This window comes from Theropithecus gelada, chromosome 7b (assembly GCF_003255815.1).
Source record: "Theropithecus gelada isolate Dixy chromosome 7b, Tgel_1.0, whole genome shotgun sequence".
NCBI lineage: Eukaryota > Metazoa > Chordata > Mammalia > Primates > Cercopithecidae > Theropithecus > Theropithecus gelada.
The window spans coordinates 7281234-7304337 of NC_037675.1; the positions used below are offsets into that span (position 1 = coordinate 7281234).

Sequence of the window (23104 nt, forward strand, 5' to 3'; positions counted from 1 at the left end):
GCTATCCCAACTCTTGTGATCCAAAATCATTAAGACTGGCCTTTTGGGGAAAACTAATACAGTCTCCTGTGGAAGATGCCTGTGAATGTATATGGTATCACATGTCCTCATTAGTTCAGGGAGTTTGGTTGTCTGTTCTTAGTCCCAGTCCTCTGGGTTCTTAACTGGAGATTTATCCAGAGATAAGAAATCTACCCATTAAATAGTAACTAATCTTTGAACTCTCAGTTGCCTTAGCATTTTGCTTTCTGATGATCTGAAGAAATATAGTGTCTCAAAGCAGAGCAAGCCCCTAGAACAGGACGATAAGAGGTGCCTGGAATGGAGTGGGGCTCAGGTCTTCAAGGGAAGGAGTTGTGGGAGCTAAAGGGAAGATGATGGAGGAGGGGAGGGAATCTTTCTGGTTGTGCCATCCAGGACCACTCACTGAGAATGTTATCCTAGTCTCGTGATGGGACTTCTTGGTATGCATCTTATCTTCAAAGTTGGTCAAGTCCCTTTGCTTCCGCAATTCTTTTGGGACAAATGACTCATGAGAAATTCATATGACTACGAGAATTGTGACACCGCCTCCTGTCTGGCGATGATGTGGGTTCTGCTATTTCTGGGCTGGTGCCCACCTCTCTTGAGCCTTAGCTAGTTCCTCTGATTAGTGCTGCCTCCTCTCTTCCTGCCACTTGTGGCTAGCCCTAATGGAAAGTAGATGTCTGAGGCAGCCTCCAGGCAGATGCATCCGGCTGAAGAATCCTGGCACCGGGGCAAATGCAGCCCTCCAAGGAAAGCTTTTAGTTCAGACACCGGTCTCAGACCCCACATTGTGAACTGTGTCCTGTGAGGCTTTATGGCCAGTAAAGCTCTGGCATATGGGTGCAGGCATGCAGGGTGGGGAAGGAGCAAGGGGGAGTCAGGGTGAAAGGAGGCTTATTGTAGTTTCATCCTAGCTGGGCATGTCAGTTTTTACATGGGCCTCTGGGATGTCTCTGAATCTTTTCTCTTTGGTTCATTTCTAGAAATAGACATTTTATTTCTAGAAATAGAAACTAACTGGAGAGTCGAATTTTCTAGTGTTTTCTCAGGATTTTTTCAGCTGCGACAGAAAACTCTCTACCTTAAGCAAGAAGGCAATGTACTGTCTTTATAATAAAATTTTTGTTTTCCAGGTTTAGGAATTATTTCTAGTGTTGGCTTCATTCTAAGACCTAAGTAATGTCACCATGTAGAGCCTGTTACTTCTCTCCCTTCTTCCTTCTAATCTCTACTCTGACTTCTTTCTGTAATTTCGTCATCATTCTCTGCCTCTCTCTTTGTCGGCCCAAGACCATGAACTTAGAGAAAGAGATGTTAATGGGAAAGATTTCCAAACAATCAAGGCTAATGAATTTTGAAAATTATGATGATAAATGCTGCCGCAGTTGAACAGATTATCTGGGACCTAGATGTTCAGTAATGAAGACTTGTCCTCATCAGGGAGGCCTTGCCATCCGGAGCCCAGCTGACGAGGTGAGAAATTATCAGTGCCATTTTTACAAGAGTGGGACTGGACATTATGCAGAGAAAAGCTGCAAGAGAAAGGCACAGGAAGCAAAGTCCATGACTGGTGCTTTTTTCCAATCTGTCTATGGAGGAACATAGATATTTTCTGATGTCATCTTTATGAGCACTCTCTGGGCTGGTGTAGGTTCCCATCTTACTTCATTGAATCTGCTGATTTAGATATTTCTGAATGAACATTCCCCTTCAGCTTTTCTGAGTGTTTTCTGAGTGTTTTATATAAATCAAATTTATAGGGTTTCTATCACATTATCCAAAATCTGCCACCCTAACCCATCAATTTACATGCCTTAAAACATTTTTACTAATGAGTCTTTTTTTCAATTTAGAATGTATAAGAACTTTAACTTGGTGGTGAATAAGAACATTGGTTTTGGAATCAGAATAATTTGGGTATAAGACTTGGATCTTTCTGTCTCAAGCATTTTTGAATAAGATGCTTAACCTCTTCCTCTCCTTTTCCCTTCTTCTCTCCCTCTCTCCCTCCTCTGCACTTTCCTCCTTCCTTTCTTCCTTTCTCAATACAATGCTGGTGACAATAGCAGTTTTCAGAGCCAATGCGTTTTAGGAGGATTGAGTGAAGCAGTGCATTTTAATTCATTTAGCATATATCCTAGCACAGTATAAACATGCAATAAGTTGCTGTTCTGTATCCCTGTTCACTGGGACAAGAACTTAGCCCAACTTGACTCCCAAACTTGGAATGCTGAAAGCATCTCTTTCTACCTCTGTTATGGTGGAGACCAGAGCTTCAGATAAATTAAGATGAGGGCTCTACCCTTGGGGATTACCTACCCCAGCACTCAACCTGGCTTGACCTTTTGGGGACCCACTAGGTGACCCTGAGAAATATACTTCATCCCAGTTTCATTAGCCTAAAAACAAGAAGTCCACTTGCTCAAATTCCCCTTCTATATTTTTTGGAAACAGGAATGTGTGTAACAGAGGAGGAATGCCTTTGAATAACAACTCTCCAACTGTGATTTCTGGCTTCACATTTAAGACTTTCTTGTAGGTTCATCCTCAGAGCAGTCCTCTCCTGCCTTTTGACCTTGAAGGAGAAGCCAAGAGGCAGGGCTTGTTTATAAAGAGAGATGGAGCAGCCCACAGCTGCAGGCCTCAGATTATGGCCTGGAATGCCAGATGCTGCATGGAGGTACAGCTCCTCCATCTCTTTCATCTGAACCTGCCCTTGGCTTACACCCTTCACTGCCGAGAGGCACCCCGGGACTCAGTTGTAGAGTAGCAGGCTGTGTGGAACGAAGTGGACCCCAGAGCTCTAACCTTCTTACAGGGCCAGGAGAGGCATCCAAAGGTTATCCAGTCTCCACTTGACCAAATCATCCCATTTTGGAACTGGATGATACCTAAAGGTCAACTAGTCGAACTCTTTCCCTCACCCTACCAATTATGCAGATGAGAACACAGGAGGCCAGGGGTGAGCCAGGAGGTATGATGCAAACTAAGACAGGGTCCTGCAGCTCCTGAATTCTGGCCTATGCTCTCCTTCACTGCCTACAGCACACACATACACACACACACGCATACACACACACACACACCCTCTGTAAAGTCAGGCTGCTGAAGCTGCAGATGTTAGGAAGGGCCTTGAGTTGAGCTTTCTTTCAGTGTTCTTGATGTCCTGATTCAGATGAGAAAATTATGTTTTCAACAATCTCATGCAATTTTTGAGCAGACAGGAATCTTAGCAAAACTCTGGTCCGACTATGTCATTATTCCAAGTATGAACATTGAGACCAAAAGAAAGCATGGGCTGCCAAAGCCACAGGATGGCACACTGGTAGAACTGGGACAAGAACCCAGACGATCTGAGTCTCAATCCAGTGCTCTTTTCACTCCGATTCCTGGCTTCTCTTGGTGCCAGACCTTCCCTCTGGCTGCCTCCATCCCAGGATGCTAGAGATGCCTCTAGGCCTTGCCAGGGCTGTGTGGCTGGGTTAATTGATACCCCTTTCCTGGCATTTCTCAGGGGACTGCCCAAATAGAAACCTGTGGTGCTTAAAAAGAGTGGTGGTACTCTTATGTTGATGAATCACCTTGCAGTTCCCAGAGTGCTTTGACTGCTGTTACCACCCAACCTCAGACTTCCTTGAGAATTTAACCCTGTTATTTTTTCCAAGTTGAATCCCCACTTTTAAATGAAGATAAAGGACTTCATCCACTGTTTCATGTCTGTGGTCCTGCAAGTGATCTGTGAACTCTCTCCTCTCAGGCACCAAGCATCCTTCCTTTAAAATTAAAAAGTCTTTTTTCATGACTCAAAGAAAAATCCCATTTTCCATTGGATGAAGACTGCATTCAACTCCCAAGAAAGCTTTAGGTGTGTGAGAAGGCTAATTGTGTCCACCTTCTCCTTGCCCGTATCAAAGCTCCTCCAGCAGCCAGTCAGTGGATGGATGGGAAATTCAGCTCCAGCTCAGAGAAGCTAGATAAGGTGGCCTGTAGCCTACGAAGGACTTGTGTATTCTTTATGTCATCTCCCATGATGTGCATTCGACTTCCCTTGGCCTGGGGATGTGGCCATCAGTAATAGGTTTCTGCTGTGCTATGTATTGTTTACTGAAGAAATTAAAATATGCAGTGTTCCTGGTTCCCCTTTTTGGGCTTCCTCTCCAGCTACTTCTGGCATTTTCTGTTGGCAGTTAATAAAACAAAAGGGGGGCCCAAAGGGTTGGGTCTCCCTCCAACTAGAATGGTTAGTTTGGAGTGGTTTGGAAGTAGAAGATTTTACCTCTAGGTAAAGCTGCGCCTTTCTGGCTGATCTGTCCAACCTGCATTATGTGCCCCGACAGACAGAGTTCAAATGCTTCATGAAGGGCGCAGGGGATTAAGGACATAGAAATTGAGGGGATGGGGGGAAGAGAAAGTACGGGTGGGTCTCCATTTGCTTATTGTAGCAGCACAAACAAGCAAAGACTTATCTTTCCTCAAGACAGCCTTACGTTGAAAGAGCTACAGTCCAAGACACTTGAAAATTACTCCCTAATCCAGCCTAAATCTGTATCATCCCTTACCACTAATTATGCACACATACAAGTTCCAAATCAATCCCTTATCTTATTTAAATCCTGGACCCAGAGAATACCTCTTGCAAATATTTATAAGATATTTATACAACACTACTGACACCATTACAACTCTTATTCATCCCAATGACTGGGCTGGCACTTGGTAAGCCCCAATATATGTTAGTAAGTAACAGTTGCAATTAGAGTTGTAATGGTGTTAGTAATATTGTTCGCTAATAAATATTTGCAAGAAGCATACTCTGGGTCCAGGATTTAAAAAGGATAAGGGATTGGATTGGGAATTTCTATGTGTGTCAGCCTCCTGAGTAGCTGGGACTACAGGTCTGTGCCACCATGCCCAGCTAATTTTTGTATTTTTTTTTTAAGTAGAGACAGAGTTTCACTGCGTTGGCCATGCAGGTCTTGAACTCCTGACCTCAGGTGATACACCCGCCTCAGCCTCCTGAAGTGCTGGGATTACCCGGCCTAGAATCCCTGATTCAAGGATCCAATGCCATTATCTTAAAGCTGGTGGGATATTCAATCAGTAAGAGATATTATTAATGTCGCTTAAAGGATAACTCAGTGAGCCCATTCCTAGCTAAGTTTGCCTTTTGTGGAAAAAACAAAAAAGAAGCTTCACGCACAGAATATGCAGTCACTGAGCCTAGTCCACAGTAGAAAATGGCACATTCTAACCAGCCCAGCCTTGTCTTCAAAATTCACTTCAGTTGCTCCTCCTGAGTGTCTAGGCCCCTCTTTTGTAAACAGCCTGAATCCAAGGATCCAGACCGGCAGTCACAGAGATCTGGCAGCTCCTTTAAACTGCTTCCAGCACTTAGGTGGAGCTGTCTTGAACCTGCAAAACCCACAAAAAGAAAGACTTGGAGTGCGGCAATAGATTAACTTCTATCTTTGGCTCTACCATGCTGACTGGCTGGCATATCATCCCTGAAGTGGTTTCTCATCCATACATTTGGGATTATTGTCTCATTGTAAGGGTAGTTGGGCAGAACGTCTAAGTCCTTAGAAAAAACGGGAAGTGCTGTGTAACATACATGATCATAATCATTGAGAAATTAGCATCTTTCAAGAAAGATTTAGATTTAAAGTATTATGTATGTGCAGGTGTATTGAAGCCTTGCCATGCCTCTGTTTCACTTACTATCTCATTTAATTTCTGCACATGTTCTGAGTGTGTTATTATTCCCATTTTTATGCACAAGGAAGTCAAGTCTTCCAGAGGTTAAATAAATTCTCCATGATTGCTTAGCTAGCAAATAGCATTGGCTGAGTTATACACTATTCCCTTCATTCTTTTAGATCCTCTATTTCCTTATCCTATATACACATTTCTGATATGTTATAATTTTTACATATTTTTGGCCTCTAACTATTTAGCACAGTCAATCTTGTTTGAAAGAAATTATCTTATTTTGGTTCAATAAGTCTGAATCTAAACTAGAACCTAACTCTCAGTACCTGAGCTATGCAGGGTCAGATTTTTCAAAATCTAGGATCATTAAAAGGATGTATTCTGCCATTCTTTACTTATCAATATGATATTGTAACCTGCGTTTGGGGGCTGAGTGGATCCCTTTGAATCCGGTGTGATCCATGGATCTGAACTTAGTTGAGCCCTCCAGCTTTGTTGAGTGACTTGAGCTCTTTTAACATTATCTTAAAGTTTGTTTCCACTAGAAGATATTAGTGCAGCCAGGAGGCCCCAGTCTAGCCATTCACAAAAGGAAATAAGGGTCAAATTATTTTTCATCTCATATCTTTGGAGTTGAAATGTCTGCTCTCTAAAAAAATACATTGCTTGGGGACAGTAAAGGACAATGAAGTCTCAGAAAGAGTGCTAGAATTTAGGCAGGATGAAGAAAGAGGGAAACAAAATAAGTTATAAAAGGCATGTGTTCCTGGGGCTTCCCTCAGAACTTTGCTCCTGGCAGATGCAGCTCTAGGTAAGAGAACTGGGGAGAATCACAATGGGCCTATTGATCCTCTAGGCTCACACTGCTAAACAGCTTGGCTCTCAACTCCTTGTATTTTTGGAAGACTCCAAGGGTTTTTCCTAATCCTGGGGCTAGAGGCTCAGACTGAGACAGCCATTCCACTGAGATTCTGCTAAATGGATGCTGTTTGTGTAAACTGTCAGAAAGCCCTGCTCTGAGGAAGCAATACTATAATGATGTCTTTGTGAGTTTTCTCTGCATTTTGCCTCCGAAGAATCTCAAGCACCTACTAGACCCGGGGCTGAGATATCCAGTTTGTCTATAAGAAGCTAGATAATAGTCTGTCTTACTTTACTGGGAAGAGGAGAGGCAAAAAGAAGGCCAACAATTCTGACTTGATAAGTCAGAAGTCTGATGTCACTGTAGAAAAGTCATAATCTCTTGTATAAAGCTTGCATCTGTGGAGTTTCCACAACTGGGGTGAGGCCACAGAAGGACATGTATTTGTGAGTGTGCACTCATGTATTGTAGATCAGAAATCAAAAGGATATCCAAACTAATATATCCCTAAGGCATGCACCCACACAAACTGGGGAGAACACAGAGTTCTACCAGGTGACTCAAGGTGTATATATATCAGGGTAGAAAGAAGGAAAACCATAGAATTGTTGACGAATAGAGTCAAACTCTGTAAAATGTATAATTATTTCTTTTTTATTTGGAGACGGAGTCTCACTCTGTCACCAGGCTGGAGTGCAATGGTGCGATCTCGGCTCACTGCAACCTCTGCCTCTCAGGTTCAACCAATTCTCCTGCCTCAGCCTCCTGAGTAGTTGGGACTACAGGTGTGCACCACCATGCCCAGCTAATTTTTGTATTTTTAGTAGAGACGGGGTTTCACCACGTTGACCGGGATGATCTCAATGTCTTGACCTTGTGATCCGCCTGCCTCGCTCTCCCAAAGTGCTGGGATTACAGGCATGAGCCACTGCACCTGGCCTGTAAAATATTTTGAGATTTATTCTGAGTCAAATATGAGTGACCAAGGCCTTGGCCAGTGACTCAGCCCTCAGGAGGTCCTGAGAACATGTGCCCAACGTGGTCGGGGTATAGTTTGGTTTTATATATTTTTAGGGAGGCATGAGATATCAATCAAATACACTTTGGAAATATATTTGTTTGGTTCAGAAAGGTGGGACAAGTCAAAGTGGGGAGAAGGGGGTGGGTTCCAGACTATAGGTAAATTTAAACATTTTCTGGTTGACAATTGGTTGAATTTATCTGAAGATCTGGATCAATGGAAAGGAATGTTCAGGTTAAGATAAAAGATTGTGGAGACCAAGTTGTATTGTGCAGAGGAATCTCCCAGAAAGCAGACTTCAGAGAGAGAACAGGTTGTAAAATGTTTCTTATCAGACCTAACGGGGTGCCTGGCTCTTAGTTGATTATCTCCCAGATCTGGAAAGAAAGAAGGAAAACAAAGGGGGAAGGAGATTCTCCATGTAATGTGGATTTTTCCCACAAGGGACTTTGCAGGGCAATTTCAAGGTATGGCAAGGAAACATATTTTGGGGTAAAACATTTTGAGTTTTTCCCTTGTTATGCCAAAGTCATATTGGAAAATAAGTCATGATATACAGGGTTAAATAAAACCCATCTGATGAGAATTTATGGTTTGTAGGGCATACTCCCCAGAATCCTTAGATAGGAATTTGGGCAAGATAAAAAATTCAGAGCTTCGTCCTCAGAACCAAAATGTAAACCTCATGATACTCAATTTGTCTATTTCTGATTTGTTTGCCTTTGTGTATGTATGCTATAGTCCAGTAATACATTTACATTAAAAACAATAACAAGGCTCTGTGGGACTTCAGTTCTGTTTCATTTACTATTCTTAGTGACTTGGACAAGTCATTGCTTTTCTGGCCAAGATTTCTATGTCTGCAAGTAGGCTGGGTAACTTCCAGCCCTGTGTGTTTATCAGCTACAGCTTTAGTGTTGAATCTCTCATTTCAAGCCCTGGATTCTGAGAAACTTGGATTTGAGGAGCTGGACAAGGTACAGTTACAGGGTAGGGCTGCCCCCGACTCCCCTGAAGATACACCAGGAATCCAGATGACATCTGGAGAGAAAGTAGGCTGAACCACCAAAGAGATAGGCCTAATAAATGATCAGGTGGCTGAGAAGAGAGCCAAAGAACTGGTTCACAATACAGCGATCAGTATCCACAACTCAGAATAGTCTCATAGTTAGACAGTGAGGAGAGAGTAGAGCAGGGGGAGGAGGAGAAAAGGAACTAAGGGATGGTTTCTGAAGGGCAGGCTCCTATTTCTAAGGCTCTGGTAGCCTCTCGCATATGTGGAGAAGGAACTATTAAGAGAGACCAACAGTTGGAGAAGCGGGGCAGTGAGAAGGGTTCATCCCAGAAAGGAGAGCTATATCATTTTGATTAACTAGTTTAGAACAAAATCATTCTCTTCGCTGCTTGGAGACAGGACACATTAGAGGAAGACTTTGGACCTTTCCTCCTCCATGTAGGCCATTTATTTCTGGAAATATCCAAGGGAAGTTTCACTAACCCCATACGATCAGGGAATGATCAGGGCAGGACCGACAGGCCCAGGTCTGTATCTATGACTGTACACACGATGCACATGCATTGTCAAGCACACATGTCCATCTAAACCACCTCCCCACAGTGTATGGATGTGTGTATGTATATTACATGTAGCTAACCCATTATATGCAGCCATGCATGTGAAATTCCCAAACTCTCTGGAACAAGAGTGCTGATGATTTTAAAAACTGTTATGGTGGCTGCTGGGACTGCTAGTGGGGTCATGTTCAGGGTGACTGCCAGCCGTAGCTGATGCCATCCTCAGACAGCCAAGCAAGGTGGAACAGGCCAAGACCACTGGGGCATATGGGAAACCAGATTTCCCAGGGAATGACGAAGGCATAGATTTAGCTTTTCATGTTTTCTTAATGCACATAACCACTTTTCTACGTGAACGGACATGCAATCAAGAAAGATTAAATTTTAATAAATAAAAAACAATGGCACTTACCATAAATGACACCCTTTATGACAATCTCTTGATAGACCATTTATCATTAACATATGTTGCCAAGGTTTTACCACTCTTCAGAGTTGTCTCCTCCAAAGTAGATGAGTTTCTTTCTCATGTACTTCAAACATTTCTGACTCAGCCCATGCAGATTAGGGAATACAGAGGAAGCTTGAATCCCTCCATTGGTTCCAGAAATATTATGCCCTGTGAATCCACACTTGCTCATCTTTGCTGGGTCTTGGTTTCTTTATCTGGAATATGGGTTACTTCGTGTCCTGTATACCTCATCAGAGTTGTGTGAGTGTTTTGAATCTCTTGGTGAGAAACAGGCTTCTCTGTGTTTTTTGGAATCCACCAGCTGGCTCCTTCTGTAATTAGACACGGAAGCCTGAGAACCTTGTAGAACTTAGCTGAGTTTCTATTTAACCCAAAGCGGTGGGTTCCCTCTAACTGAAGAAAAGTTGCATTCACTCAATGGAAATGAGCAAGACAATTCTCTTTTCAGGAAAGGCTGGCTTAGAAGACAAGGGACAGTTGTGGTTGGGTGAGTTGGGAGGTAGGAGATTCCCCAGAGTGGAACACTGCCATGCAGGGCATTCTGCCCCAAGTAGTACCTGGAGCCTGAGAATTTGAAGCCACTAGACTTTGAACACCTTCTGTACCACTTATTCCTGGCCTTGAGGAGTGGGACAAAGTGTGAGCCCTAAGGACATGAATGAAAGAGATGGGGCTTGGGAGTTTCCGTGAGGCATCCCAGGGCTGGAGGTGAAACTGCTGCTCTTGCTCCCCTCCTGTCCCATTTTCTCAGTATATAGAGCTGATGGCCTGAGGAGGGGTAGGATACAGTCTTGGGGAAAGGCAAGAGGAGGACTCTGAACTTTGCATCACTGGATGCTCAGTCTCTGTACCTGTGGTCTTGAAATGTTTATGCTCCTATAAGAATGTTGAAAAAAATTATGTCCCTTGCACATCTTAAGTTGCCATCAAAAATCTTCAAAGTAATTTTAAATAGTTGCATTCAATGTCATTTCCAGAATATTGTCAATATTGACATTAAAAATACATCATTCCTTTAACACATCTGATGAACTTTAAGTACCAGAGCAATTTGGTATATCATCTATTAAACACATGAACAAGTTCTTAAACAGTCAATTTTAAATGGCTCCTGTTCCTTGAATTTATATTTTCATTGCAGTTACCCCACTGAATTTTATCTTTATATATTTTTATGCATAAAATCCTTTTATTGGCCACTCTAGCATAGTTTACTGTGACAAAAATATGTATGAAGATTTGAGTTTAGTTTTTAATGGCCAATGATCATAGATTTCTAGATGTTAAGTGTTTTTGGTTTGAGTTATCATTATGATTATTAGTAATACACAGAAATTGGAAACTGATTAAGTTACAATTATTAGTGATGTACAAAAAAAGACAGTTGACAAAATAATATACATATCAATTTTTGATGACTATAAAAGATAAGTAAAATATCAATGGAAATACATCTCATATTTTTAATTAGTTCATGTATTCATTAATGGATGTTGTTTTAAACTAAGAAAGAAAATTGATGGAAAAGAAAGAAATTTTGTTATTGAAATGTGACTCAATTCTTTGAACTATTATTTAGTTATATTCCTAAAATCACATATTGGTCTCTTATCAAAAATTATTTTTAATCTTCTCCCAGCTGATAATTCTTTTAGATTTGTCCCTCTCCAGTTGTTTGAAAATAATCGAAAACTACCCAACTTACAAATGGATTTTTCCCCAGTCATTAGAGATTCATTTTCAACACCTGTACCAGTATTTTATACAGTTCCTTCCATTGTACTCTGTAGCGTTTCACTCCTGAGATTTAGAGTGGGTGAGAAGTTTGTTCTTCCTTTTGGAGAGTGGTGTGTGTGTGTGTGTGTGTGTGTGTGTGTGTGTGTTGGGGGTGGGGGCAACTGGATAAGGGATTGATGGATCACAGGGGCTCTGCATTTAATTTTAGAAAAAAATCCATGTGAGAGCTGTGCATCTGCAAAATCCCTCAAAACTATCCTTGCCTGAGTACATGCTGGAAAGACTTCATGTTCTGCATATTCTGGTTTGAAACCACTTGTGTGGACACTGTACTGTATCTCTGCCTATTACATGGCATGGAAATTCTAGACCTCATCCCATGGAACAGTGGCTCTTGCCCTTCAGGGTGTGTATGGATAACGTGAGGTCTAGTAAAAAGTGCGCTTCCTCATGGACAATAACAAAAGACCGGAAACAATCAAAGGGCCTATTAATAGGAGGTTGATGGGAGAAACTGTGGCATCTTGGAATAGTACAGTGGAATCCTCTACAGCTGTAAAAAGAATGAGTGAACTTCAGTGGAAAAAAGTAAAGTATAGAACAGATATGGTATGTTACATTTTATCTAAGAGAGTGAAGAAGTGAATGTAAATCCATATTTGCTTATGTAAAAAATTTTATCTAAGAGAGTGAAGAAGTGAATGTAAATCCATATTTGCTTATGTAAGAAACGATAGAAAGATAAACTAAAACCAAACTAAAATGATTATCTGTAGGAGGAAGAGAATAGGATGAGGAAAATCAGCAGAGGTGGGACAAAATGTACCTTGTTTTGTGGTTTTGACTTTGAAACAATGTCTCAGTTTTTACATCATTATAAAGCACCATTAAATCAAATGGAAAATAAAAAACAAAGCAAGTCCTAAAAATTAAAGGCAAAAATGAAACAAATAAGCCTAATTGTATATTACAGTGGTGGCTTCACCACACAGAAAGGAGTTACTACAAATGACTTTAAAACATGGCTATGTTTTCTATGTGCCCTTAGTAGGTAGATTCTAAGGACAGAAAGAGCTGCAAAGATTGTAGGTTGAAGGTTGTTTTCAGTAATCATATTATTAGTAATAATATTGAACTGTTATTTTGAAACTCTCTCTGATATACTGTATGTTATTTATACAAATTAGGATAAAGCAGGTAATATTATGAGTGTTAATAGGGATCAAGATTTTCTGCATGAGAAGAAACACAAATATAAAAGTAAAGAAGTAAAAGCTCTGTAATTCTAAATTTGATTTGAAAAAAACCAATACGAAGTCATGATGTTTTTTTCTCTTAAGAATTTTTTTCCTAGCTATTTTTACAACAAAGACCTAAAATAATAACCACCCCAGTAGAGATGAGCACTCCAATGATCCATGTTGTGGTCTTTAAATTCCATTGCCCTCCAAAACCATCCAGGAATCCCTGGAGATATGACTGATTCAAAGGCTGGAGTAGAAAATGTAAAAGATGAGCCTAGAGTATTATTTTATGTCAGAAAGCAGGGATGCTATGAAGACTGTTTATTGGCGTTATGTGAGAAGACACAGGCATAGGCTTTCACTTCCCAAAGATGAAACACCAAGCTTCAGAAATAATAACTGCTAACTATGATAGAATGAAACACTTCAAGTGTGTGTGTGTGTGTGTGTGTGTGTGTACATGTTTAAAGAACAAGCATTGGTAATGCTTTTCAAAACCAAAACAAACCAAAACAATCCTCTCATTGGTCACCTCTGGAGGATACTATGGGATGAATTCGTTATTCTAATAACTAGTAATAAAGAAAACGAATTTATCATACCTGTCCTGTATAAACTGTTTCCAGTGTAGCCAAATAGCTGATGAAAGGAACTTTTTATTTTTAAAAGATTTTCAGCTAATATATGCAGAAGGAATACCATCATTATAATGGCACCCTTTTGCAGCCACTAATGAAATAATGGACCTGCGCAATGATCATCAGTGGCTGCTAAAATTGCTAGGTGAAAGGGAACTTTATAATAATCAGATTGAATCCAGTGATCAGTCTTAACAGCACAAAGAAGTTTGTCTCGTGTTGTGTTACAGAAAGAAGCAAACAGCACCATTTATGCACCCAGAACTAATCCGGGCTCTGGATACCTAGTCAGGTATCATCAAGTGTTCCTGATTATAGGAAATGCAGTAAGTAGAGGAACAAGTGAAATGACCCATGGGGATACAGTGAAATAAACAGACTGTGAGAATTTTGTGGGACAAGTGACCTGGGATCTTCAACAATCAATCAATCAATCAATCAATCAATGGAAAGCTGGGGCAGAAGGTAGGGGAATCCTATAGATTAAGAGACCCTAGGAGACATTACTAGATGTGATGTGTGGATCTTTTCTGGATCCAACTTTCAGAAATCACTTGAAAACATTTGGGAAATTTTGACACTGAATGGTATTTGGTGTTAAGGTGTTATTAGTATTTTTTTTTTTTTTTTTTTTGAGACGGAGTCTCGCTCTGTAGCCCAGGCTGGAGTGCAGTGGCCGGATCTCTGCTCACTGCAAGCTCCGCCTCCCGGGTTCACGCCATTCTCCGGCCTCAGCCTCCCGAGTAGCTGGGACTACAGGCGCCCGCCATCTCGCCCTTGATAATGCTACAACAAAACCATATGTTTCTGGTTCTCCTACCCTTTGAATCTAAGTCAGAGGCCACCCAACTCTGTAAAAGATCACATAGTAAATATTTTAGGCTTTGCAGGTGGCCCCTGTTGCAACTTTAAGGTGATCTCTTCTGTAACTATTCAACTCAGCCCATGTATTATGGAAGCAATCACAGACAATATGGAAACTAATGAGTCAGGCATGATGCCATGTGCCTGTAATCAGAAACTCAGGAGGCAGAGGGAGGAGAATTGCTTGAAACCGGGAGGTGGAGGTTGCAGTGAGCTGAGATCCTGCCACTGCACTCCAGCCTGGGCGACAAGAGTGAGACTCTGTCTCAAAAAAAAAAAAGGGAACTAATGAACTAATGAGCATGGTTTTATGCCAGTAAAACTCTGTTTCCAATAACAAGTGACAAGCTATAATTTGTTGACCTCTGGTCTAATTCATTGGGTTTGCGGTAAAGCCTAGGAATGTATATTTTTAACAAGCATGCCAGGTGCTTATGATCAGGCAAACAGCCCTGGGAGGTGATTATAGTTATCCCTTCCATTTTCACACCAGAAAACAGGCTTGAGTAGGAAAAATGACTTGCCCAGGGATCTGCAGCTAGAAGGTAGCAGGGCTGTGTTTATAGGGGAAAATCCTGGCTGCCATGTCCCCTCTCTGCCACATTCACCCCACTGGAGGATGCTAAGGAGAAACAAGGAGAGAAGGCTGAGAAGAGCGCAGGAGGAGAGAGAAGAAAGTTTTTCTGTGCATTGTATCCCTAACTCAGCAGTCTTCTTTAGGATGAGGCAGAGGCAAAGGGAGTGAGACAGAGCCTGAACACGTGCAGAAAGCCTAGAAGATAAAAGGAAGATATTCTGGACCATAATGTCAACTTCCTCACCAGGTCTGAAATCCAGAGTTGCCAGACTGCAAATAAAAATACAGGACACCTTGTTAAATTTGAATTTTAGAGAAAAAAAAAACCCCATATTTTTAGTACAAGTATGTTCCATGCAATATCTGGGACATAATTATAATTTTTTAAAATGTTTAACTGAAAGTCAAATTTAACTGGGCATCCTGTATTTAATCTGGCAGCCCTGCTAAGGTGTGAAGCAAATTAGTAAAAGCATTTAACAAAATATTGGTGGGAAAGGGGTCAAGGGCACCCCCTGCCGAGGGACTATGGGAATCACCAGGAAGCTGCTTACAGGGAAGGTTCAGAGTTCAGAGACTGAACTTCCTTGGCCTGGCCAGATTTTGGAATAGGCACTTGACCCTCTCCTGTAAGTTCTTGGTTTGTAGTTGACCTTGACATGGATATCCTAAAGCCTGAGTTGATCAGGCACCTCTGGTCTCTCTACACAAAATCCAGAATCATTCAGAACCCATCTGGTCTCCGGGTATAAAAGAAATTTTATAGAGATAGTGACATTCTCGTTCTGCTCCAGCTTGATCTCTAGTATACCGGGAGTGATCATTTTTCTGAGAAACAGTCTTAATAATGCAACCAGGATTGCATTCTTTGATTAGTGCTCATTCCCCGTGAGCACTTTCAGCCTCCAAGATTTTTCAAACTCCCATCCTCTTTGTGAGCGTGTGTGATAGGGCAGGGAAAGGCAATGATTGGTGGAAGGTACCAAGGTAGCCATGGGCGCTTCCCCAGTGCAATCCAAAGATCTGTTTCCCTCCAAGTACTTATTTTTATTTCTAGAATCATTCCTTGGAATATTTCCTGTGCATTATTACTTACATATCTTTTTTCAGGGTTCAGTCTTAAAATACTTAATTATCTCATTGAGAGCTTGGGTCAGTAGCTAATATTTCTTATGCAGTGCTTGGGCAAGGTACCTTATTTTCATCTGTGATACAGGGGTGATAGAAGCTTCTATCACACAGGAATGGAGAGAGCTTAAATAAGGGATGTATGTAACATGCAGTGGCCAGCACTCATTATTAATTAATTAGCACTACTCTTATTGCTCATATTACTGTTTCTGGTTAGTTTATGTCTGGCTAAGTTTTACCATGGGATATATTTGTCAATAATTTTCTACCAGGGAAGGCGTTGACCACTACCTTTCCCAAACAGGGTCTCTCCAAAGAATGATATTGGTCAGCTTGGAGGAAAATCAGCCTGGATTTTTATGGGAAATAAGGAAATTTGAGGAAATTAGGTTTGTTATGCTGCACAGTAGCATGTAAAGACACACACAATGAACAGTTACTGTACTTTGTGTATACACTTTTGCACTTAACGATGCTCAATGGGTTTTTACATACATAATCTCATTTTAGGCAGATTGTTGCTTCACTCTTATTTTGAAGATAAGGAAACTGAAGTGCAAAGGGTGTTAAGTGCTTGTCAAAAGTGACATTTAGAACCCAGCGCTTCTGACTTCCAATGTCATGCTCTTTGTTGTATCACAGGCTTCTTGAAATATTTTATTACTAGTCCACTCCTGGAAGAATGGTGTATAAACTTCATCCACATTGGCTGTGCTGCTTGGTGAGAATTTTGAAGATTCTTCTCAGGGGAGCCTCTGTGACCAATTAATATCCTTCTGACATTTTTTTTTGCTCGAATACTTAAGCGCATCACAGTTTACACCCAGGACACTTGAATTTCTGTCTGTAAAACTGGAGCTTTCAATCTGGAATACCTCTTCTGGATTGTGTTTAAAATTATGAAATGAGACACACACCAGCATCAATTTGTAAGACTCCATTACTGAAATTTTTTCACCAAGAGAAATGTTCCTATATTCCTGACTTCTATTTTTTTAAATCAACAAACCAAGTGCAATAAACCAGTCTACAATATTCTATCACAAACATAATTTTTCTTTTAAAAATATTGATTTTTTAATATAGTAAATAGAACTTAAATATAAGGAAACCTGGTTTCCTTATATTCACACTATTTTTTTACTGTTTTTAAATTTTCAAATGTGATACATGATTATCACAAAATTTCAAACAGCATAGGAATATATATATATATGTGTGTGTGTGTGTTTATGTGTGTGTGTGTGTGTGTATATATATATAGATATAGCAAAAAATGGGTTTTTCTCTTTGGTCACTACTCATACACTATAGAGGAAGCCACTGGTTTGTTGGTTTTCTGGACATTTTTCTATGCATTTTCAAGGTTACATGGTGTCACTATATATTTGCATCTGTATCCACATATACATTTTTACATGAATAAGAATACTAAAATATATTTTTCAATGCCTTGTGTTGTCACTTAATATATCTTAGATATACTTACATATCAGTACACATAGCTCTACTATATTCTTTTTAACTGATGTGGATAACTTGAACAGTGAACACATTTTTGCCTTTAGAATGAATGAAATAAACACCTTAAACTAAACATTTTTGCTTACATGAGTGAATATCTTTCTAAGACTCCTAGAGGTGAGATTCCTGGGTTCAAAGTCACTTGCACCTTTAATGTCGACAGATTCTACCAAGCTGACCTCAGAAAAAGCAGAAACATTTCTCACCAGTGGCGTTTGAGAATAACTCTTTCCTCACCCCTCTCAAACACAAGATAGCATCAATTTTTTTCAATCTTTCCCAATTGACATTCAGAAATGTATGTTTCTGTTGTTTTAATTGACATCTTTTCACATGTTTGTGGCCATTTCTAGTCCTTTTGTGGATCATCTGTTCTTATCCTGTATTCATTTTTCTGTTGGGTTGCTTTTCCTAACTAATTTGAAGGAGCACTTTGTATTATATGGATTTTAATTCTTTGTCTGTTACATGTATTGTACTTTTTTGGTCATTTGTCTTTTAGCTATGCTTATGTTGTCTTTTGCCATGCAAAAGCATTTAATTTTTGTAAGTTGTATCTCTAAATCTTATTCTTGATGGCTTCTTGAACATGTGTCTTATTTAGGAAGGCCTTCCTTTTCTGAGGGTATAGAATACTTTTCTAAGTTTTCTTCTAATATTATTATTGTTTTGTTTTTTATGTTTAGCTCTTTAATCCATCTGGAAATGATTTTTGTATATGGTGTGAGGTAGGTATCTAAGTGTATTTTTTTAAATGAATAGTTCATTGTCCCAATACTTTAATTACTAACCCATTGTTTCATATATTAAATTTGAATATTTATACATGGGTCTGCCTCTGGACTCTCTAGTTTGTTCCATTAATAAATTTGTCTATCCTATGCCAAAATGCAATGTGTTCATTACATAGTTTGATAAAATGCTTTGCTATCTGATAGAGTAACTCTCCCTTGTTGTTGTATTTCAAGTATATCTTAGTTTTTATCAAATAATTACTACTTTAGATGAAGTTTTGATTCATCTTGTCAATTTCCATATACCATTTCATTTCGGTTTTCATATATATTGTGTTAAATTTTCAGATTAATCTAAAGGAGAAATGAAAGATGTATAACATTGAGTCTTCCTATTCAAGGAAATGATACAACTTCTCATTTATTCAGATCTTCTTTTATGTTTTTCAATGCTTTTATTTAAATAACCTTGGGCATTTTCTGCTGAGGTTTATGCCAAGGTGCTTTAAACACTTTTGTTGTTATTGTACAAACAATCTTATTGTCCATCGTATTTTGAAGTCATTGCCACTGGCATGTGAGAATAGTTTGATTTTTGTGTGTTTCTCTTCAGATAATGGTTCTAACTGCTTTTTAGTTCATTGTCTTGAATAGTCATATCATATTCAGACAACAGCAGTTTGACATTTTTTTCAATATTTCTATCCCATTTAAAAAATTCTTGCTTTATTGCATTGGTTGGGACCTCTTGAAAAATGTCACATAAAATTCGTGATAGAAGGTACCTTATATTTTCCTAAAGTTTTGTCAGTAAATATGATATTTAGCATATTCAATAAAGGAAGTTACCTTCTGAGAATTAGACTTTTAATTAGAAAAAGATGTTGGGAATTTTTGGCATTTTTGAAAAGATGGTTTTTCTTCTTTTATCTTTTAATTTGGTAAATTTAACAGTAGGTTTCCTAAGGTTGAGACATTCTTACATTTCTAGGGTAAACCTTATTGAGCTGTAATATGGAATTCTTGTAATATATTGCTGATTTGATGTAATATTTTATTCATATTTGGAGAGTATATTCATAACCGAGAGTTTTACACATATATAGATAACTATGTGTGTTGATATTTATTATGTAAATATATATGTAAAGCTGTATGTTAAATTTGACTGATTTTGTCTTCAGGGATGTTTAAACCACATAGAATGGTTTAGGAAAGTTTCTGTCTTCTTTTGCTATGAAAAAGTATAAATAAGACAGAAAACTTTAATAGAACTCACCCAGAAAACCATCTGAACCTTCTACATTTTTAATGTATAGATTTTTTTTTTTTACTACAATTGTGGTTTTTGTATTCAACTTTTCTATTTATCTTAACTTTTAAAAAATTAATATTTTTTAGTAAACCAATTAATGCATGCACACTTTCAAATTTATGGCTATAATATTCTTAACATTTTACATTTGTCTCCTCTACATCCCTTATTAATCTTGTCAATAGCTTATGTAACTTTTGAGAGAACTAACAATTGATTGTGTAGATCAATTCTGATTTTTATTTTCCTTTTGGCTGGTTGCTTTGCTTTGTTTGTTTTACACAGACTAATCAGTATTTATTTTATTTTATTGTTTATTTCTTCTTACTTTCCTTGCATTTGTTTCGTGACTCTTTACTGCCTTTTTTTTTTTTTTTGCTGAATCCTTATTTGATTTAATTACATTTTCACTATTTTAAAAATGAATGCTTAAATGATGTATTTTTTTTTCAAAAATTACTTTAGTTGTATTTCATAGATTTCAAGAAATGGGACATTAGTTACTGTTACAATAAATACTTTTACATTTTATTTTCAATTTTTTCTTTACCAAATAATTTAATTGACCAAAGACAACTTTTAAAAAATTATTTTTTTCTTGTTAACTTCTATTTTATTATATTTGATACAGAAAATGTTTCTTATTTTTACTTCATATTTGTTTTTTATCTTGCAATTCCAGATTTCCTTTGAGATTTAATATGTGATTGGTTTTTATAAATGTTTTTTAGGTAATTGAAAATAATGTGCAATTTTTTAAGGAAACTAAAAGATGCAATCACAACACTCATATCTACTTATTGAAATTCATTATTTGTATTTTTAAAGTGTATCTTCATTTATGTTGTCTTCTTGATCTTTCAATTTGTGAAGCATTTTACTTTTCTATTATAATGATAACTTTGTCAGTTTTCTTTTATTTACAATTTGTTTTTACTCTTTATATATATACACACACACATATGTATTATTTCTATATATTTTTATAAATTATTATATAGTGTTGCTATGTTAATTGGAGCATAAACTTCATCATCATAATGGTGAATTTTACCAGCTTTAAATATAATATTAAGTATGATATAAATTTAATATAAATTATTTAGCCTCACTTTAATTTTTGACATTTTGAATCCTTTTTTTCACATATATATGAAACAACAGACAATGTGTAAATCACGATAAAAGAAATGTAATTGGCTATATATATCTGTATATGCATATATATATATACACATGTATATGCACATATATGCATATATGTAGCAATTATATTTTTCTTTTATGTATGGTTGTATTTTTAGCACTCTTCCATTTTAAATGTTTTCTGCTATTTTGTTTTAGACATGTCTATTTTAAATAACATGCAACTTGATTTTTTTAACCTAAATTTCTCTCTCATTTAAGAGGTAGTATAACTCATTTGTACTTGTTGTCTCTAGTGGTGTTTTCTAAGCTTCATTTTCATTTTGTGCTTTTTAGTCATCATTATCCTACTCCCCCATTCTGTAGTCTTTTTGGTATTAGTTAGAGATTTTGGCTTTATTAAAAAAATGGTTTGAAAGCTATATGTACTATTTCTATTCTAGAAGCTGCTTTAAAATTTTAGTAAGCATATTTAAATTTAAAATGTTAATCTCAACAATTAATCACTGTAAGCTTCTTTTTTCCTCTCTATAACACACAGCCTTTATCAGGCTTTTAATTATTTCTATATCTACACTTCTATGCATTTATGATAGAAATTATTGGAAAGTTTCATTCCAGATAAGTATGTTAGTCGTATCAGTGGTAGTACTAATGGCATTATTAGTATTATTATTTACTTTATGTCTCTATTTTACAGGAAGCCTTTATTAGTAATTGTATTACTTTTACTACCAAATTAACAACCTTTATTCAGATTTAAATTACATTTTTGTGGCTTATATGCTCTGCAATTTTTGTTATGTTCCAATCATTGTATAGCTTGGGTTATTTTTTCTGTTTTTCTAGAATATGTATTCAATTAACTTGGCTCCTTTATTTTCTGAAAGGGTGTAAGTGGTAAACTTTCTGAGTCTTTGCTTGTCTGAAAGAAGTATCTTCAGTTGTCTTTACACTGGATACAAAGCTACCCTGATTAGAAAGTCCCAGGTTGAAAATAACTTTTCTGGCTAGGCACAGTGGCTCACGCCTGTAATCCCAGCACTTTGGGAAGCCAAGGTGGGTATATAACTTGTGGTCAGGAGTTCGAGACCAGCCTGACCAACGTGCTGAAACCCTGTCTCTACTAAAAATACAAAAATTAGCCAGGCATGGTGTTTCATGCCTACAATCCCAGCTACTCAGGAGGCTAAGGCAGGGGAATCGCTTGAACCCAGGAAGCGGAGGTTGCAGTGAGCGGAGATCGTGCCATTGCACTCCAGCCTGGGCAACAGGAGTGAAACTCCATCTCAAAACAAAAACAAAAACAAAAACAAAAACAAAAAAAGAAAAGAAAAGAAAAGAAAAATGGAAAGAAAAGAACTGTTCTGCAAACTTGTATTATCATTTATCTCCTAAAATTCTTCAAGTGGTTAAGGCAAACATGATTTCCCTTTTTGGAAACAAGATTGCCCATCTCCCAAGTTATTCGTTTTTAATTATTCATTATTATTATTTCTCTAACTGACCCACCATAGAAATAAGAATTTTAGGCCAGGCGCAGTGGCTCACGCCTGTAATCCCAACTCTTTGGGAGGCTGAGGCAGTTGGATCACGAGGTCAGGAGATCGAGACCATCCTGGCTAACATAGTGAAACCCCCGTCTCTACTAAAAATACAAAAAAAAAAAAAAAAAAAAATTAGCTGGGCATGGTGGCAGATGCCTGTAGACCCAGCTACTAGGGAGACTGAGGCAGGAGAATGGCGTGAACACGGGAGGTGAAGGTTGCAGTGAGCCAAGATCATGCCACTGCACTCCAGCTGGGTGACAGAGCAAAACTCTGTATCAAAAAAAAAAAAAAAAAAAAAAAAAAAGAAGAAGAAGGAAACAAGAACTTTAAGTAGTAATTCATCAGGACATATGTAGACAACTCTTTTGTCAACATTAAGTAGTTTTTTTAACAACGAATTCCATGTATTAGGCAAAAGTTTCAATTCCCCAAAATCTATTTACTAATGATGCAATTAGTTTCTGAGTTTTCACACATGCTGTGAATTTTCTCCCACTTATGCTAACTTCTCTAACCTGCTGGGCAGTGAGGAGTTCCCTAATGTTTTTCTCAGGGAAGGGTACCCTGGGTGTTTGTCCTTGTCAGTCACTTCTTTTTCCCCTTGGCTTTCAGTTTGGCAGATTCATAGGTGGTTGATATCCTCCTTAGGCTATTTTTAAAGACTCTCCTTACTGTCCTTCGAGATCTTACTAAGAACTGTGGTGAATTCTCTTTCTGTCCACCTCCTATCTTATTAGCACATGGTCTTCCATGCTTTTGGAATGTCTCTGTTTCCTTCCCTTGAAGCACCGAGTTCTAAATTGTGGTGAGAGATTCAAGATTGTCAATTAGAAGCTAAAGTTCTCAAGTCAGATGCACACAGAATATACTGTGCCACTGCAGCAAAGAATCTAACCTGATGTTTGCAGATACTGATCCTTGGTGACTGGCATAGTCATTCTGCTGACTTCTTGCTGGACTTGCTCTTAAAGTTAGGTT

The 23104-nt window shown here is 38.3% G+C and overlaps 1 protein-coding gene across 8 annotated transcripts in view; it reads left to right on the forward strand.

Annotated features, from left to right (window-relative positions):
* Window positions 1–23104, forward strand: part of NTRK3 (neurotrophic receptor tyrosine kinase 3) — a 385221-nt gene that overhangs the window by 358138 nt on the left and 3979 nt on the right. For 3 of the 8 annotated variants that reach the window (XM_025392719.1, XM_025392717.1, XM_025392718.1), the window contains one exon: window positions 18068–18109. The exons of the other annotated variants lie outside the window; for them this stretch is intronic. In XM_025392719.1, the coding sequence (XP_025248504.1) occupies window positions 18068–18109 (42 nt within the window). The remainder of the gene's footprint in view (window positions 1–18067; window positions 18110–23104) is intronic. 8 annotated transcript variants of the gene reach the window in all.